The 20,408-nt window shown below is 41.5% G+C and overlaps 1 protein-coding gene across 1 annotated transcript in view; it reads left to right on the forward strand.

Annotated features, from left to right (window-relative positions):
• The window catches only part of SPATA16 (spermatogenesis associated 16), a 162,023-nt gene that overhangs the window by 42,609 nt on the left and 99,006 nt on the right, over positions 1 to 20,408 (forward strand). Inside the window, exon 3 of the mRNA XM_025190469.3 lies at positions 15,757 to 15,902. Coding sequence (XP_025046254.3) covers positions 15,757 to 15,902 — 146 coding nt within the window. The remainder of the gene's footprint in view (positions 1 to 15,756; positions 15,903 to 20,408) is intronic.

Below are 20,408 nucleotides of genomic sequence, written 5' to 3' on the forward strand. Positions count from 1 at the left end.
GACAAGAAGGTCAGATTGAAAGAAAAGAACATCAATTGAACGGTTGCATTTGGGTAGACTGAATGTGTGGGATGTACGTATCCGGAAACCAGAATAATGGAGGCTGAAGGAATCAAGAGAGGAGGGAGCAAAGCTGAAGAGGACCACTTGGTTACAAGCCTGGTTGACAGGGAAGATAATGGTGTAGTCAGCCCTGACAGAGATTAGAGTAAGTACAGAAATTTCCAATTCCGTGCATTAGTAGGGTGAATCCATTCCTTAACAAGACTAACATCTCATACTGTGGATGAGTGTGATACCAGCTAAGGTAGATCAGAGAGTGCCACAAGACAAGATGCTCTATAAAAGAGATTGCCTTGCTCAGACCACAATAGCTCCTTTGGAACCATCATGGTATATTGATTCAATAATATAGGTTTAATTGCAGAGCTTGTGGGTTTCTGCTTCCCTGATCATACCTTTTATCTTGGCAATATTCGCATCTGGAATGTACTGTGAAATAATGATGCCTAATGAAGGGCACAGTTTTATAGGAGTACACACAAGTTAATAGGATGGTGGGTTCATTTCTGCACAATGGCAACACTTTCTGAAAACTTAGTATCCTGATTTAACACTTCTTGCATAAATAATTTATGATAACAGCACCAGCTGTGTGTTACAAATGGGGTAGAACTTTGGACTGAAAGTAGGACAATAGACAGGCATGACTAATGGGTGAGACTGCTGCAAGGACTGTAGGTTTATTGTAGATGAGCATTCTTCTCGTCAAATTATATTCCATAGCGTAGCCACTGTCTTATAATAGCCAACTAGACATGAACACAAATTGAAATATGTGATCCAAGTGTCCCCTGAGTTTTTTCAGCTTTTGAAATCTGAATTCTGCAAACAGCACCCATCTTTGTAGGGGGCTGAACCAACGATCCACTTCCACATACCCTCAAATGTATGGGGGAGTTGGAAATCTGGAGCTGGCTGTGAATTTTTTACTTTCAGTCCTACGCTGCTACCCATCCATTCACATACATTTAATTGTTGAAGTGACAGACATTCTCTCAGCTTTAGACTCTGGCTGAGAGAAGTACTAACACATGTGCTTCGGTTCCCTTCCTGAATAGTGAAGCTGTCCTGAAGTATCAGAGATAACCTTTCAGAGTTCTGCATGTCACAGGTGTATCTTGCTCACTGCCAGCAGTATCTACATAATAGACAATCGAATCCCCATTCATACACTATAAAAAACATGTATGGCAAAACAGCTTGTGAAAGCCAAGTGAATTTAGCTCCTCTTATGTGATAGCTGCAAACAGATTTTAAAAATGATTTAAATATTATATGACACTTTCAAATTATTGTGCATAAAGTTATTTACACAAATATAACAATAAAGTTTTTTAACTTAAGGAGGAAAAATGTTGAATTTAAGGAGGAAAGTTGGGCTCTGACCAATGACATCACTAAGAAACTATGCTTTCCTTGTTTTTTCCATCCACACTGATTTTAATGGATTATTCTATGCCACTGTTAATTAGTTCATCATGTTGATTTCCTATCATTTTGCTTGGAAAGTGAGACTGGACAGAATATACTAATAGGTTTCATGAGGCAATTTTTTTAAGAAAAAGAAATCTAGTTTTTATGAAGGTTGTGATGGTCAAGCCATAAACAGCATGGGGTGCTGCCAAGTTTTGAAAGCAATTCCTGGAAGTAGCCTTCCGTAAATGACAATTCCTGGGATGAAATTGCAGTGTTTGTACTGCCAGCTAATGGACATGCAGTATGATGCGCTGTTGTTGTAGGCATGTCTGTTCCAGGATATCAGAGAGACAAGGCGGGTGATGTGATATCTGTTATTGGACCAACTTCTGTTGGGGAGAAAGGCAAGATTTTGAACTTACACAGAGCTCTTCTTCAGGTCTGAGGGCATGTCTACACTACAAAGTTAATTCGAACTAACAGACGTTAGTTCGAATTAACTTTGATAGGCGCTACACATGCAAACCGCTAGTTTGAACTTAATTCGAACTAGCGGAGTGCTTAATTCAAACTAGGTAAACCTCACTCCACGAGGACTAACGCCTAGTTCGAATTAACTAGTTTGAATTAAGGGCTGTGTAGCCACTTAATTCGAACTAGTGGGAGGCTAGCCCTCCCCAGCTTTCCCTGGTGGCCACTCTGGCCAACACCAGGGAAACTCTTCTGCCCCCCTCCCGGCCCCGGACCCCTGAAAGGGGCACGGGCTGGCTACGGTGCCCATGCCAGGTGCAAGCCTGCCAGCACCCAGCCAGCAGACCCTGCACCTAGCACGGCACGAGACAGCCACCCGCTGCCACCCAAACCTCCGCCTCTTCCCAGGACCAGGCTGGTGGCTCCCGGGAGCCTGCATAGGGCCGCAAGAGGCGGGCGCCCGCCTGGTCTAGTGCGGACATCGTGGACCTCATCCATGACCTCTACATTAGGCACAGGAAAGTGGATGTCTAGGGCAGGATAGCTGCCAGCCTGGCCACCCAGGAGCAGGTGTGCATGAAAATCAGGATGGTCCAGTGAGACCCCCGACCCTGAGCCCTGAGCTTAGAATGGCCGTACTGGGTCAGACCAGAGGTCCATCTATCCCAGTAGCCTGTCTGCCGACAGCGGCCAACACTAGGTACCCTGGAGGGGTTGGACTGAAGACAACGAACAAGCCATTTGTCTCGTGCCATCCATCTCCAGCCTTCCACAAACAGAGGCCAGGGACACCATTTCTACCCCCTGGCTAAAACCACTCCATGGACCCAACCTCCATGAATTTATCTAACTTCTCATTAAACTCTTTTATAGTTCTAGCCTTCACAGCCTCCTGCAGCAAGGAGTTCCACAGGTTGACTATTTGCTTTGTGAAGAACAACTTTCTCTTGTTAGTTTGAAGCCTGCTTCCCATTCATTTCATTTGGTGTCTTCTAGTCCTTCTATTATAGGAACTAATGAAGAACTTTTCTTTATGCACCCTCTCAACCCCACTCATGCTTTTATAGACCTCTATCATATCCCCCCTCAGGCTCCTCTTTTCTAAGCTGAAAAGTCCCAGTCTCTTTAGCCTCTCTTCATATGGGACCTGTTCCAAACCCCTGATCATTTTAGTTGCCCTCCCCTCTCCCACCCTCTCTCTTCCCCTCTCCCACCTCCTTTTCCCAGTCTCCCTGAGTTCTGTTCAATAAAGAGTGTTTCTATTTTTGAACACACGTGTCCTTTATTTTGTACATCAGAAAAGGGGGCTAGGGAGGGGTAAGTGGAAGGAGGTGAGGGAGGAATGGGTTACAAGCCCCTGATGGGGAGGACTGGGGTGGCTCTGCGGGCTCCTCGGGGTGAAAGCTCTCCTGCAGCCCCCCGATTGACACCCCCCCCCGGATGGCAGCCTGTGGGAAGTGCAGCCAGGCAGATGGCCGAGTTCTGTGATGTGCCGAGTGTGGGCACTCAGGGCACTCCAAGCCAGGACTGCTTTGCAAGCGGGGAACTCCTGAGCACTGTCTGTCTGGGGTGGGAGTCGGGTCCCTTTAAGCACAGCCCTTGGCTAGCCTGATGCAGCAGCTCCATGCTCTAAGTCCTAATCTGATGCCCTGCCGGCACTGCTTCCAGCCATCCTTAACCTCGGTTCAGGGTCCACTCAGTGTGGACATGCTAGTTCAAATTAGCAAAACGCTAATTCGAACTAGTTTTTTGGTCTAGATGCACTAATTCAAATTAGCTTAGTTAGAATTAACTAATTCGAACTAAGTTAGTTCGAATTAGTGCTGTAGTATAGACATACCCCGAGAAACTAAGGCTGTGTTTACTATTCTCAGCCAAATAGTTCCCCCATTGAGCTCCTTTTATAGACTTATACTTATAACATCCAGGTTGAAAAACAGTATAGGATGTCCTAGTGGAATGATGGGATTGAGAAACCTGCATCATGTGTTGCCGAACCACCACAGTGAGGAATTACAAGCCTTTCCCAAACAAAATACAGAACTATGTAGCACTTTAAAGACTAACAAGATGTTTTATTAGATGATGAGCTTTCGTGGGCCAGACCCACTTCCTCAGATCAAATAGTGGAAGAAAATAGTCACAACCATATATACCAAAGGATACAATTAAAAGAAAAAGAACACATATGAAAAGGAAAAATCAAATTTCAGAACAGAAGGGGGATGCGGGGGCAGGGGGAGGAAGGTAAATGTCTGTGAGCTAATGGTATTAGAGGTGATAATTGGGGAAGCTATCTTTGTAATGGGTAAGATAACTGGTGTCTTTGTTGAGACCCACACGTAGAGTGTCGAATTTTAGCATGAATGACAGTTCAGAGGATTCCCTTTCAAGTGCAGATTTAAAAGGCTTCTGAAGCAGGATGCAGATAATTAAGTTGTTGAGACAATGTCCTTTCTGGCTGAAATGGCAAGAAACTGTTTTTTCTTTGTGATCCTGTCTAATATCTGTTTTGTGGGCATTGATCCTTTGGCGAAGTGTCTGAGACGTTTGTCCAATGTACAAAGCAGACGGACACTTTTGGCACATGATAGCATAAATTATATTTCTGGATGCACAGGAATATGTATTCTTGATCTTATAACTCACTTGGTTAGGTCCAATAATGGTATCAGCAGAGTGAATATGTGGACAAAGCTGGCAACGGGGTTTGTTGCAAGGAAAGGTACCAGGGTTGGTATTAGTGTGGTATGTCCTGTGGTTGTTGGTAAGAATCATCTTGAGGTTAGGTGGTTGTCTATAGGAGACTATGGGTCTGTCTCCCAGAGCTTCTTGGAGTTTAGTGTCCTGTTCCAGTATAGGCTGTAATTTATTGATAATGTGTTGGACAGGTTTAAGTTGGGAGCTGTAGGTGATGACAAGTGGTGTTCTATTGTTGGTTTTCTTGGGTCTGTCTTGTAGTAGATGGTTTCTAGGTATGCGTTTGGCTCTTTCAATTTGCTTTTTTATTTCTCCGGGTGGGTAGTTGATGTTTATAAATGCTTGGTAGAGATCCTGAAGTTTCTGGTCTCTGTCAGTGGGATTAGAGCAGATGCGGTGGTATCGAAGGGCTTGGCTATAGATGATGGATCGGATGGGAGCTGGAAGCATGTAGGTAACTGTATGAGTCAGTGGGTTTTCTGTAGAAGGTGGTGTCTAATATTCCATTGTTGATTTGTACTGTGGTGTCCAGGAAATGGATCTCTCGTGTAGAATGGTCCAGGCTGAGGTTGATGGTGGGGTGTAGGTTGTTGAAATCTCTGTGGAATGTCTCCTGTGTCTCTTGACCATGCGTCCAGATCATAAAGATGTCATCGATGTAGCATAAGTAGAGAAGGGGTAAAAGGGGATGGGAGTTGAGGAAATGTTCTAGGTCAAAACACCCTGTGGTCAGTTGCACAGTGAAGTAGCTGCCCATAATGTACTGCTTTCTGTGTCAGTGCAAGAGCTGCTACAGTGCTCTGCCTACACCAGAAGGGTAGTGCGGACATTCAACCGTGGTTTAACTACACTGGTGGCTGTATGTCAACTATGTTGACTTAAGTTTGTAATGTGGACATAGCCTAACTCAGACTGTCACTGCTAAATTCAAGGTGGAACAAAGAGATGTTAAAGAATCTTTCAAGGTGAAGTGTGACATTCACACCCACGCAGTCATAGGGATGAAAGGAAGGGCTAGTAACGGGGGTTGTTAGTGGGTGACAGATTGTTGTAACAAGCCATACATTGACTGTCTCCATTCAGTTCATGGTTTTTACTGTCTAGCCCAGTTATGAATTCAATTCCCAGACTTGTCTTTTGAAAGTTTTGTGCAGGTTTCCTTTGAAGATGAGAACATGTATGCACAACATGTATGCACAATGCAACTCAGCTGGCCTGTGACCTGGATACATTCAAAGAATTTGGTCTGGGGATGGAAGGGAAGTGCAGCCTGAAAGCTAATCCGTGCCCTCAGTGAGGACTGATAGGTCAGATAAAGAGTGATTATTTTTGAAAAGTGTTCATACTAAAAATCATGGACTAACTAGAGACACTGGATTTATGGCTTATTATAACAATCTGAAATCTGCTAACAACTTCCCACAGATGCTTCCCTCAACCCCTGCCCTTTCTTGAATAGCCCCTTGAAATATGTTAACTACGTATGCCAAACAATCTGTTCTATCTTGTAGTTAACAGCAGGGCCGTCCTTACTCATGCGCAGAATATGCAGTTGCCTCGGGCATAAAAAACCTGGGGCACCACTGGGTTTTAATGTCTACCACCTCTTCCTATCCCTGTTCTGTGGCTCTGCTCCCTCTAGAGAGGGTCTAGTTAACTTAAAAGCAAAAAAGCCTGCCAGACCTATTAGCAGAACTTTGAACCTGTGAAAAAGCCATTCAAGTGGTAATGAAGCCATTTAACAGGCATTTGCAAACCCCAGGCATAGACTGTCAGTTTCTGAACTTACTGTGTTAGTCTACAGGGCTTTTATTTAAAATTTGCTTTACAATATTTCATTAGAGTGGTACTGAGGATTATAAAATCACATCTCTAAAAAATCGTCATTTTCTGCATGGGACACTAGCTTAACAGTATTGTGTAGGACCCCGTGTATCCTGAAGGTGCCCCTGTTTAGCAGTGACACTCTGAGTTAATTTCCTCTCTCATCAACAAAAGTTGGCCCAGTAAAGAAATTACCTCACCTACCACATCTTTCCTGAAGTATGATGGCGCTCTTGAACACAGTACTTGGAATGATCATGGTTTTGTGGCACTGAATTAGGATTTAGGAGATCTAAGTTGCATTTCTTTCTGTAACAAACTTCTTCTGTGACCTTGGACATATCACTTTGTATTACTGTAGCATCTGGAGACCTCAGACTACATGTGTTAGGATCTATACATCCAATGCATATAGTAAGAGACAGTCTTTGCACTGAAGAGTGTATAATGTAATTAACCTGTTTCCCAGCTGTAAAATAGAGATATTTCCTATCTCCCACCCTTTGTCTTGCCTATTTACATAGTAAACTCTTTGGCATGCCCATTGGGTCTAGGGGTTTGGAATGGGTGCCATAGGAAGAGAGATTAAAAAGACTGAGACTTTTCATCTTAGAAAAGAAGAGACTAAGGGAGGATATGATAGAGGTCTATAAAATCAAGGCTGATGTGGAGAAATTAAATAAGGAAAAGTTATGTACTTGTTTTCATAACACAAGAACTAGGGGTCACCAACAGCATTCCCTCTAAGCTGCACAGCTTCACAGGTGATTAATCAGCCCCGCCCAGTCAGAGGCTCAGGTGCACAGAGCTGACTGACTGGGCGGGGCTGATTAATCACCTGTGATGCTGTGCTGTGGTGAATCTTGGAAGGGAACACTGGCCACCAAGTGAAATTAATAGATAATAGGCTTAAAACAAACAAAAGGAAGTATTTCTTCACACACCACACAGTCAACCTGTGGAACTCCTTGCTAGAGGACATGTGAAGACCAGGATATTATGCAGTGTTCAAAAAATAACTAGATAAATTCATGGAAGATAGATCCATCAAGCTATTAGCCAGGATGGCTAGGAATGACATTTGAAACTGTCTCTGTCAGAAACTGAGAATGAGTGACAGGGGAGTTGGCATTGGCTGCAGTCATAAAACAGGAAACTGAGCTAGATGTACCTTTGTTCTGACCCAGTATGACCATTATTATGTTCTTATGTCTATTGCTATGTGTATGTACAGTGGGACCACAATTATAGATTGCCATACCAAAATTTTAAAATATTGTTCTTCAACTATTCAGACACTGAGCACCATTGCATTGCATAGCTCTCCCTTCAGTGTACTCTGGCTAAGTATTCTCAGGTAGCCTGTACCTATGTTGGTTTGAAAGTAAATGTTTTGAAAGTAGAAATACTGTCTGTCATATGTGCCGAACATAAAATGGTACGTTTCAGCTTTTTATTTTTGAATCCTAGAATGGCTATAAAACTTCAACTGTTTAAATTGTTTTCTTCAACTTTATAGCACCTATAAAAATTCTAGACACACAAAGATTTCCAGAGACCCAAAATGGCACAAAAATCTTTTGTAAAAAGTACCCCAAGTTTTCCCAGTTCAGCATTAAAAGCAAATTGTGCTCTGTAACGTAACTTTGAGGAAAGAACACCACCTATGCAAATGCTAGGAACCTGTCCCAGACTTCTCCCATCTTTTGAATGTTTTTCCAAATGCCACATGACTTTGGAGGACTCAAAACAGGTTTTTTCCATTCTTATTTGTATTAACATAGAACAAGTTTTCCTTATAATGATGGTAATAACTATTAGCTTATTTAATTTACTGTTCATCTCACTAATTAATAATAAACATGTCAAATATTCAAACCATTCTGTTATACATAGATTTTGACGTTTGAAAATAGAGAATGGCAACACTGTACTTGAGACATTCCAGTAGCATGAAGAGGCCTTGTTCAAGATCAGGGCTACATAACGTTAGCCACTATATCAGGGCTGGGCAAGATGAGGCCAGAGGCCGGATCTGGCCCACCTAACACTTTGATCTGGCCCACTGGCTGCATCTGGCCACTTCCAATTTATATCCTGCTGCCCATGCCAACAAATTTCCAGGCAGTGGCTCAGGTCTCGGGATCCTATTTAAATGGCTTATGGCTCCCAGTCGGAGTGCTTCTCCAGCAGGGACCAGAGCTGTGGGCCTTTTAAATAGCCAGAGCAACCCAGAGCAGCTGCCACTCAACATGGAAGTGGCAGGGCTAGGAGCCCTTTGCTGTGTTTTTAATTCAAAGCCTGTGGCCCCAGACAACTTTGGGGGGAGGTTAGTCCCCAGCCCTGCCCCTTCCTCTGTACCTTTTGGGGGTGGAGCCAGCCGTGACCACATATGGCCCCTCTGCAAAAATTATTGCCCGCCCCTAAATGCTTAGCAAACTTCATACCCTGAAGAATTTACTACACAACTATACAAGACAAAGTATTGAAAATTTTCAGAGGAGTAGCCACGTTAGTTTGTAACTGAAAAAACTTAAAAAATAACAAATCGTCCTAAAGCATTTTAAAGACTAACAAAAATGTAGATCATATCATGAGCTTTCATGGGCACAACCCACTTCTTCATATGAATGGAGTTTAAGGGTGTATCTAGACTACAGGGTTTTGTCGACAAAAGTGGACTTAACATCGACAGAACTCACTAGTTTTGTTGACGGCGGTAAACCTCATTCTACGAGGAATAACACCTTCTGTCGACAGAGTTATGTTGACAGAAGGTGTTATTGCATCTACACTGTCCTTTGTGTCTACGCTCTCATGTCGACAGAACTGGATGTAGTCTAGATGCTCTTTGCCAACAGAAGCTTTGTCAACAGTTTCTGTTGACAAAGCCTCTGTAGACAAAAGCCTGTAGTCTACACATACCCAAAGGGATCCAGGTTCCAAATAAAAAATGAAGAGAGAGGGGATGGGGAAGGGAAGGAAAGGGAAGGGAAGGCAAGGGAAGGGAAGGGAACGAGAAAAAATGGGGAAAGAATTGTCAATTATAGTATCCACGCTAAATGAAGCTGATAGAGAGGTTTCTAAGTACTCTAAAGTACCTGGTGTTTGGCTTTTTTTGTCATTAGGATGTGGAATGTAGCGGGTAATCCAATTAAGGTCTTTGCTTAAACCTTTATTGTAGGTATCAGACTTGTAAATGAAATTAAGTTCTGCAGTTTCCCTTTCAAGCTGGTTTTTGAAATTGGCTTGTAATTATATGGAAACGTTAACATCCAAGTTTCCGTATTATTACAAGCCAATTTCAAAAACCATTTTTTCTCCTTTCCTTTCCTTCCTCATTCTCTCTCTTTCTCTGCTATTTATTTGGAACCTGGACCCCTTAAACTCCATTCATCTGAAGAAGTGGATTATGCCCACGAAAGCTCATGATATGATCTACATTTTTTATACATCTCTAAGATGCTGCAGGACTATTAGTTGTTTTTTAAGACAAAGTATTATTACTTCAGTTTTGCCAATGGGGAACAGAGGACCAAAGAGTTTAAAGGACATTCTGTCAGTTATTTCTTTGAAAATCTCCCCCAAGGATATGTAGCAAGTATATGTACAAGTGGGCACTGAACCCTGGTGTTCTAGGCCAGTGCCTTAATCACAAGGTCTGCCTCTCTGTGTCAAAGCTTACTTGGCAAATATTTGCCAGGGCTCATGCTTCCTTCAAAGATCTTAGAAGGATTATAGCATTGAACATGGTTTTTCAAATCAGCAATAAAACGAAACCTTGAGAAGGACACTGAACTGAAGAATTTCAGTGTTTGGATCCTGAATGATTCTTCCTTCTCACTATCCTTCAAGAACTTGCAGTCTAGGGAGTAGCCTCAATTCTACAATTCCCATAAATTTAACAGAGGTCACAGCATGACCTATTCAGCTGAGCGGCATAACCACTGAGAAACTTGATGATACCTTTATGTTCACTGATGTGTGAACATAATTCTCTGAATCTTTTAGACACACATAGTATGTCTTTCCCATAGACAGGCTTCAGCAGATGTATATGGCACCATGAGTAAAGTTACAAGTGATCAATTCCCTGATTTATAACTCTTCCCAGTAACAAGATAATAGAAAATTGTAAGCTTATGGGTGTTACAATGCGCACAACTTCTTTCAGCAGAGGCAAGCAGGGAAAGAGAAGATATTTATCACCCTTAAACCAGGGGGCTGCTTAACTATATGACCCCTGTTGTCTGTAAAATATGGAACTCATCTTAAAACAATCACACAAAATGAATTTTAAAGACTGGTAGCCTTATAAGTGTTAAGTGTCTGAGTTGGTGCATGAGCCTTCCTGTTTCTAGTATACCAATGTGCAAAATAAAATGAAACCATGGAGGCACTTGCTTATTGCACCACACTGGTTATCTAAAGAGATGTATTGGCCTGTTAATGTGACTTAGCACATTCTAAAAACAATTGACTATTGCATTTAAAACAGATATTACAATGTCACTAATTTTCATGGGGAGGGAATGGACAGAGGAGAACTGTGATGGGGCGTTTGTCCCACTCTGGAATACAAAGGGTTAAAACTGCTCTGAGAGAAGGCTGTGGTTAGGAGCCAATCAGGAGAGGGATTGGGGCAGTCAAAAAGAGCCCAGCAGGGCTGTATAAAAAGATGGCTGGCCAGGAAAAGCATGTGCTCCAGCTCTAGCTGCCTGTTAGCAGGGGTACCTTGGACAGAGCAGTGCTGGGTGAAAGCAGGGTGAGCCAGGAGAGCTGAGGCCTGAATAAATCCCAGGCTGAAGCCCAATGACAGGGGCTCAGAGGTACCAGGGCTGCAGAGAAGCAGCCAGGACAGCAGAAAGCAGCAGGTTCCACACACCCCTGCCAATGATGAGTGGCCATTTCAGACTGTAGTTTGCCTTTGAGGTAGGGCCTAGATGATGACTTGCAGTGGGTCATTGAGGGAAAGTGGGTATTGTGGGTTGGGGATCCCTGACAGGGGAGGACCCCAGAGCATTAGGATGCTGCCACAGGGCAATATCCTGAGGGACGGGCACCTGGTAGGGACGCAGGCCCTGACGAGTAGTGGAGAACAGATCTAAAAGGTATTAGCATGCAAAGCACCACCAGGAGAGGGTGCTCTGAGGCTGGACTGAGCTAATTCCCGGAGTGACTAGCAGGAGGTTCCATGGTAGTGAGTCATGGACTGATACACCAACCTATACTCAGTCCTCCATTTTAAGGTTCTTGCTCATAGTAATGTGCACAGAAGGCAGTTTAGAATTGTCAAACCTGAACTCTGGAGGGCAAGATTTCAGCCCTATTGTAATCTAGGCAGAAGTTACTCTTCTGTATTGTCTCTGTTCACAAAAGCTAACTCTTGTCATAGTTGTTTTGTTTCTAATTTTTTCATAGGAAGAGTTTAAACTTGTTATTTTTTCCTAAATAAAAGTGTATTACATTGTCTGTTGCTGAGATAGGTTAGTACCGGTCCATCAGAGAGCTTGAAACACCGTTATATGCAAACAATAGTTTTGTTCTTAAATTCTACCCACGAATCTCTGAGAATTCTTGCGAAGCACTATTCAGTCTTAGGACACACCTGTACTGAAAGCAGTGTGTGGCAGCAATGAGTGTAAAAGCACATGCCTTCAGTCTCTGGCTTGCAGGACTCATGCTACACAGTCCTACAGTCCTAACAATAGCTGTTTAGTTGTTCAGAGTCAGGCTTCAGAGCCTGAGGTTCAGCATATGGAATGTGGTGGGCTTTGGACACAGGCTTGACTCACTGTGGCAGCTTTCTGCTTGTGGTGCAGCTGTGCTGTCAGCAAGCTGGTAGAAAGACCTACAAGTCACCAGCAACCTGCCGCTGGAAAGGCTCAGCAGGTCACCGGGACTCTGGTTTGCAAGCAGAATGGTCCGATTCAAAGCTTACTCTTCCCTCCCGCATTCCAGGCATCCATATTGTAACCATATTAGCTGTAACTATTATTATTATTTGTTACTATAGTCCCTAGGAACCCTAGGTGAAGGACCAGAATGCCACTGTGTTAAGCACTGTGGACAGAAAAAAAGATGATCCTTGCTTACAATCTAAATATAGGATGAGGAATAATGGCTGCATACAGACAGATTGGGCAGTACAAGGAAACAATGACTCAATATTGGTCAGTACAATAGGCCCAGCGTACTGGCAGCCCAACTGTCAAGTTTTTATTGGCAGCAGAGAAAAGAAAGATTGTGAGGGAGGCTAATAAGTTAGTTTTGTGAATGCTTATGGGGAGCTCCTCTCAAGATTGAGGGGCAGCCCAGAAGAAAGCCCAATGGTGCTTGCTTGAAAATATAACAAGTGCGTGATGGAGGCTGCTATCGTGGGCTGTCCAGAGGCAGGAGTCAACATCTCGATAGCAGATGAGAGACCTTGAAGGATACAGTATTTCCTCTCTCCTCCCTTTCTCATGGTTTTGCTCTAAGGATAATTCTACACTGCAACACTATTCCGAAATAACTTAGTCTGCGTCTACACAGCAGGCAGTTATTGTGAAATAGTATCAAAATACTGTCAAGCTGGAGGACTTCTTACTCCAACTGCTGCAACCCTAATTGTATGAGGAGTAAGGAAATTTGGAGGAAATGTGCTCTATTTCGAAATAAGTGCTGTGTAGATGCTCCCTATTTTGAAATAAGCTGTTTCAAAATAAGATACGTGATTGACGTAGCTCTATTTGCGTAGCTTATTTCGAGTTAAGCCCGACAGTGTGGATGCACCCTAAGGCTACCTCTGACATAAGGCTCTTTCTGTATAGGGCTATTCCACTAAAATCAATATTAAACTCCTTCATTTATGTAGAGCATTCGCTATAAATGTTAATGTCTCTAAGAACAACCTCACAGAAAAGGAGCATTTATACACAGCGTATAAACTGGTAAAGGATGAACTAGTCTGGCAGAAAATCTAGATCCCTCAAATTAGTGAGTCAGTGAGGCCTTGAGGTTCCAAAACATTAGAGAACTTGTCTGAGAATTCTTGGAGGATGAGACAAGATAAATAGATTCTCTTTATCTCCCATAGGCTGGAGTTGCATGAGCTTCAAGGCCAGACGAAGAGCTATGAAATATCAACTGTAAATCTTAACACTTGGCAAAGAAAGCTCCCTGAATGGAAAAATATGTATAACCTGCAATGGGGGATGGATCAGGATAATAGGAAACAGATCATAATGGAAGAACAGGTTATCTTCATCCCCTTAAAGCATAGGGATCTTTACAAAATATTTTTTGCTTGCAAAGTAGGTATTGAGGTGATCTGTTAACAAGGGGCAGTTAGTGTTCCTGTGATATACTACCTCTTTTCTGCTACTCTTAGCAGTTCTTGTAAGGGGGCAGGAGAGATCTTGATTTTCTCTGTAACCCATATCACCTGTGAATCCTTAAGTATAACATACGGTAGCAGGTACCTTTCAACTTGAGGACTGTAACTTTCTGTGGTGAGCTGTACAATTATTTTCCTAACACATTTGAGGATGGCAGCTCTTTTTAATAGTCTGTTTGCATGTCTGGTGGAATCTGAGGCCCTTGAAGCTTATTGACAAGTCTTGTGGTCACCACACATCTAAAGTTCTGTTTTTTTATTAACAGAGTCTATTGTTACCACAGCCTTTCTGTTTAATACAGCTTGACTTATCACCCAATGGGACCAAATTCTAACATCTGTATTAATGTTGAATAGTACTTTAATTCATTTATAATCCCATTAAAAAGAATGGGGCAACATGTTGATGAAGGTGCTGTCAAGTCAACCATGGAATCAGAATCAGAGATTTCCATGGCAGACCAAGAACAGTTATCAATCATCTTGAGTCTTGTTGTTTCAATAATTCTTCTGCATTTCCCCTAAAGACCTCAAACTGCACATTCATTGATTAACCATCACAGACCCCAAAATAGTAGGTACATATCATTATTACCATTCTACAGACATGGAAAGTGAAGCACAGTGTGTCCAGGAATGAGTTAACTAAGGTCAAAAAGTAAGTGTGCTGAAAGCAGAACCAAGAACTGCAATTCCAAGTTCTATAGTTTAACAACTGCTCTTATAAAAAAAAGTCCTATAGAACTTTATTTTAAAATTATTCCCTTTATAGGGTTTTTAAAAGCTCATATAATTGAACAAAGAAATATATTTGTGCTTCAGAATTCTGTAAGAGTCTTTTAAAAACACCAGTGCATAGGAGAGTACTCAGTATTAGATTCTATGCGATTTTAGAGTAATAGGAATAAAACCAAGCTTATCGACTTTATCCTTATTATATTCTATGGGGCTTTTTTCATAAAGGCAAATAATCCTGCCCATTTCCTGGGAACTGGGAGAGACAATTGCCTCCTTATTTCCCTCCAGTTTCCTTGTGTTATGTCTCGGAATTTCTCAACTGCAAAATTCACTGATGCCATATCTACAGTAGGAAACTATTTCTAAATAACTAAATTCGACTTATTAACTCCCAATTTTACAAAGTCGAAGTAGCATGTCCCCACTACAGGGAAGCCTCAAAATTAGTCCAAGGAAAACTCTGTTAATGTGGACACGCTACCTTGGCTTAGAGCTCCAGCAAGCACTGGGGAGTAATTCGAATTAATTTGGGAAGTAGTTATTTCAATATTGAGGCACTGGAGCATCCACATTAACACTATTTCAAAATTAGTGTTATTCCCCAAGAAAATCAGGAGTACAGATTTTGAAATAAGTAGCCCCTTATTTCGAAATAATGGGCTTGGTAGTGTGGAAACTCCACTTATAAATTTGAACTGAAGGGAGTTATTTTGAAATAAAGCCCTACTGTAGACCAGGGCTAAAGCAGCCTAGTCTAAGGTCTCCTCTCCTGTGGTATGTTGATATTCCTAAATGGCTTTCTGATGCTCCCCTTGCTTAGGTGTCTGATCCAGAGACTCCCAGTATATTCAAAGAGCTTGGGAGCAGGTTTTTACTTTGTGAATGGGGAAATATGGTTATTTTTTCTAAGAGTGCTTGTTCAACTTTTCATTTAATATATGTTTCTAGAATGTCTTTTCCCTGGAGTATTGTACAATGAAAGGTAACAGTATATTTTATACTACATTTATAGATAATGTGTGCATTTATATTATATTAATATGAATATTTAAAATGAGAGTACATTTCACTTAAAAGTCAACTTTATTCATTCATCAGGAAAACATATTGATGCGTAACAGAAGTGTATTGCATGTTAGTAAACTATGTTTTTGTTTCTTGTATAGCTCTGCAGTAAAGGTGCAGCTTTAGGGAAACCCTTCAATGCTTCACCCCAAGATATTTCAAGTATTGCCAGTTTTATTGAAACAAAGCTTGTAACCTGCTACCTGAGGATGAGGAAGCCTGACCTAGCATTGAATCATTCTCATAGGTAAGAATGAATATTGATTAATGTGTTTACTAGAGCTCGAAGCAGGGAAAAGAAATACAAGCATACCGTTTGGACTGGAAAGGTTTGCAATAGTTAATTACCCAATCCTTTGACAAGAAAAAGGGAAATCAATAACCCACCTTTAAAAAATCCCACTTGGATTAGGCTAAAAGGAATGCTGGGAATTTGGTCATGAAGGCATCATGATGCTATAAGGCTCAAATGATTGGAAATTAGACATAATCCCTTTCTACTTGTTATCAGTTCAATGCCAGACCACAGATGACTTAAAATTCTTTCCTTCAGACAGTTCTTTGGTGGTCTGTCATTTTCCACATTTCAAAGACTAGCACCACAGTTGTAGTCTCCGCCAAAAAGCCAGGAGTCAAAAAGGTGTGAAAATAAAATGCTCCTTTTGACATCTTAGGGTCAAGCTTTTGCTTAGACTCTCTACTCAGTGTTCAAGCACATTAGTAGAAGCTTGCACTGCCACTCTCCATGCTGTCCCTGTTCTGTAGACAAAGGATTTCACTCTGTGTCAGTCCACCGCTTTTCATTATCATTAAGTATATTTGAACAACTACTGCAGTTAACACAAGTTGGGGTGTTCTTGCAATTGTTTTAAGAGAATATAAATGAAGGAAATCAAGTTGTCTCTTTCACAATCATTTATATGGAAGAAGAAAGGTATGTTTGTGCCTAATACACTACAGAAAATGGTGAAGGGCAATTAATCAGAATAAAAATATGATCCCTGTCATGATGCTAAAATAGTAATCTGCTACATTAAGGGCAAGTAATATCAGGGGGAGTTCTGCACACAGATTTACAAAGATTTATGGCTCTAGGTTTGTGTGTCCCATGAAAAACTCTGCTCTGTAAATAACAAGCTACTTTTCTTAAGACTGTGCAAAGAAAATACCTAAAGTTTGCTTATTTGGAACTCCCTGCCTCACTCCAGCCATCATCCACATGATATACATCAAAATAAAATGGGAATTTAATAAATATTTATAATAAGAATGAGCAAACCTTCTTTTGCATGTTTTAAAATTACTTGGATTGCAAAATATGACTTTAATGAGCTCCATTTTGGGAAACCTCAGTGCCTTGACGGTCTGGCCATGTTGAGTCATAGCAAGAGATAGGAGACATAGACAGATTAAATGAAGTTGGATTAGGAACTCTGGGTTATTGAAGGATTAAAAATCTGGTGCCAGGTTGGGGTGTTTTTATGATGTTGTTTTCTTGCCTTTAATTTTAACAGATATTCTAACTTGCTTTCCTTTTATTTAGTAAATATAATGGAGAAATGCAAATCAATAGTGACTGAATCCTCAATGTAGTTCAATTAATAATGCAGATTTTAAAATAAATCTATACAATGTGCTTGTCAGAATATGGAATGAAGGACCAATACTGACAGTACTGCCAATACAAAAGTATTCTGAGATACTATTAACATAAATACATAAAATGAAGCATAATCAATATCTGTTTCTCAAGAATAGTTAAATAAATAACTGAGTATTCACGCTATAAATAGCCCTTATACAACAGTTATCCAACTCACACAAAACTTTGCTTCCTATTGAGTTTTTACATCATCACTGCATTGTAATGGGTATGTAGCAATCATGAATTGAAATTAAAATATGTTTATACATTTATTTGCATTTGCTATATTATCTTTATTTAATTTCATGCAAATCTCACCATTCCTGCATATGCTTTATAAACCTTACTAACTAAAAATCCTTGTACTCTGACACAGCTGTTCTTCAAGTGTCTAATCTTTAACTAGGGTCTGGTCTATACCATAGACATATATTGGTATAATAATTCACTCAGTAGTGTGAAAAATCATTCCCGAGTGACATAGTTATGTCAACATAACCCCTATATAGACTGTACTATGTCAGAGGCAGAGCTTCTCCTCTCAAGATAACTAACACCTCTCCAGGAGGTGGATTAACGAGACCAACAGGGGAGCTTTCTTCTGTCAGTTTATAGTGTTTTTATTAATGTACTCCAACAATGCAGCTGCACTGGTACAGCTGCATTGATGCAGTGTTTTAAGAACAGACATGCCTGAGATATAGGCGTTTTGTCAGTTGTGTCACTTCCTTCCCAGCATACAGTACAATAAATATATAAGGTTCTTAAAGGAAGTTTGCACACTGTTACAACTGACAAAACTCGAATGTCTAGGTTAAGAAAAGTATGCTAGTTTGGAGAACAGCTTTCTCACTAAAAGAGTGAAAGAATTACCATTTCAGTGGAGTTTTCCATTGCCACTGGCTTTTGAGTGTGCATCTGAGGCAAACATGAGCTCTTCCTTACAACTGGAGATAAATCTTCTGGTTATTATTTTCAGGACCTGAGGCTCCTTTTTTTTGCACTGTTGATAACATGAGAGGAGAGGACATCCACTGGATTTTGACCATTTGGCAGGCTGACATGAAAGAGGCACACAGCATGATAAAAGGCTATTAGAAACACATTCCTAATTCATCACCAGTGTGAATAAATGCATTTGAGCTAACCTAGCCAAACTGATACTGAAGTAACTTATTTGACCACTAGCTGTCATCATTAGGTAGTCATCAAGCCAATACCTAGCATCCAGTCTGAAATGGTAAAAATACAGTACTCCAATAAATACCGAATCATACAATGTTTGCATTCTATTCAGTCCCTTTGGACCAGGCATTATGGCATATACAAGGGTTTAATGATCCTAGTAATCCCATATGGCTTGCTGAGAAATAAGATTTTTCCCTTTTGTTTCAGAAGGCAATTTTAAATTACACCAGATGGCAAAACAGTGAAGGCCTAAATTTTAAGTCAAGGAACTGACTGGAACCTCAGAATCATGTTGTGGCCTTATGTTGCTCAATCTGATCTCCAAGGTTGATGTTTTATTTATTAGAAGATTTACCTGGCATTGCTAAGGTCCTTAACTCAAATAAGTTGTTTTTCTTAATTTAAATAATTCTTCTGGAGTGGGAATGGGGAGGAGTTGTTCAGTATGCAGACTGCTCCAGGGGGAGAGGACAACCCCATTCCTCTCTCCCTGCAGCAGCTTGGGGCCAAGTGAGAAGCACCGTCCATGGCCTGGTACAACTAAACCCTGGCCTTACAATGGGAACTGCCAGAGGAGGAGTGCATGTCCCTAAGTTTGGGGTCAGACAGACACATACAGAGACAAACTCTCTGAAATATATAATAGCTAGCTGTCCATTTCTCCACCCTGGCCTGCTGCTGGCCCAGTGAGTCTATAGTTGTTCTGGTCCCCATCCCTGGCCCCTTTCTGTGGTCATTGTGCAGTATAACTCCTTCTTATCAGGCCTCTTCCCTTTCCATTTTATGAGAAGCAATCAAATTCCATGCACAACCCATAATCCTGGTACAACAAAACCCTGGCTTTAAGTTATCCTAAGAAGAAGCAGCATACCAAATTTGGTGGCCCTAGTTCTTAACATTTAGGAGAAGTTCTTGAACATACAGACTTAGGGTATGTCTACACTACAAAGTTAATTCGAACTAACGGACGTTAGTTCGAATTAACTTTAATAGGCGCTACACTAGCACTCCGCTAGTTCGAACTTAATTAGAACCAGCAGAGTGCTTAGTTCGAACTAGGTAAACCTCATTCTACGAGGACTAAGCCTAGTTCAAACTTACTAGTTCAAATTAAGGGGTGTGTAGCCCCTTAATTCGAACTAGTGGGAGGCTAGCCCTCCCCAGCTTTCCCTGGTGGCCACTCTGGCCAACACCAGGGAAACGCTATTGCCCCCCTCCCGGCCCCGGACCCCTTAAAGGGGCACGGGCTGGCTACGATGCCCGTGCCAGGTGCAAGCCTGCCAGCACCCAGCCAGCAGACCCTGCACCTGGCACGGCTCGAGCCAACCACCCGATGCCCCCCAGCCCTCCCCCTCTTCCCGGGACCAGGCTGGTAGACATACCCTCTGTATCTTTGTATTTTCAAAAAGGCACATCTCTGCACATACATCTTCTCACATGTGATAGTTCATGGGAATTCTCATCCACCTGGAAGATTGCAGTTGTAAGAATGAGAAAATCTAGGGCAGATATTTTGGAAATCTTGTAAACAGAATTTTCCTCAAGTGTTGAAGAGGCACAACAGGTATTGGAAAATGGAAAGGAGCTTTGGCCTCACCCATACATCCCAGATAACTACACAAAGTCCAATAGGAGGTTGTTTTGTTTCCTCTCCCCCCCCCCCTTGTTTTATGATGTAATCTATCCAGTGACACTATGGTAGAGATTACAAATCCAGGACATCATCTGACTCCTTTAAAAGTAGGATAGTTTAGCAACAAAATGTAAACCAATGAAATGACAGTAAGTCTTCTGATGTTGTATCACAGAGGTACAGAAAATGCCAGTCCTTAGGCAAGCAATGACCATATACTCCCCTTTGCTGAGCACTGAAGAATAAAAATCACAGAAATGCTCACTATAAAATGAGGTACATTAGGA

The sequence above is a fragment of the Pelodiscus sinensis genome, chromosome 10 (genome assembly GCF_052426305.1).
Source record: "Pelodiscus sinensis isolate ZL-2025 chromosome 10, ASM5242630v1, whole genome shotgun sequence".
Lineage (NCBI taxonomy): Eukaryota > Metazoa > Chordata > Testudines > Trionychidae > Pelodiscus > Pelodiscus sinensis.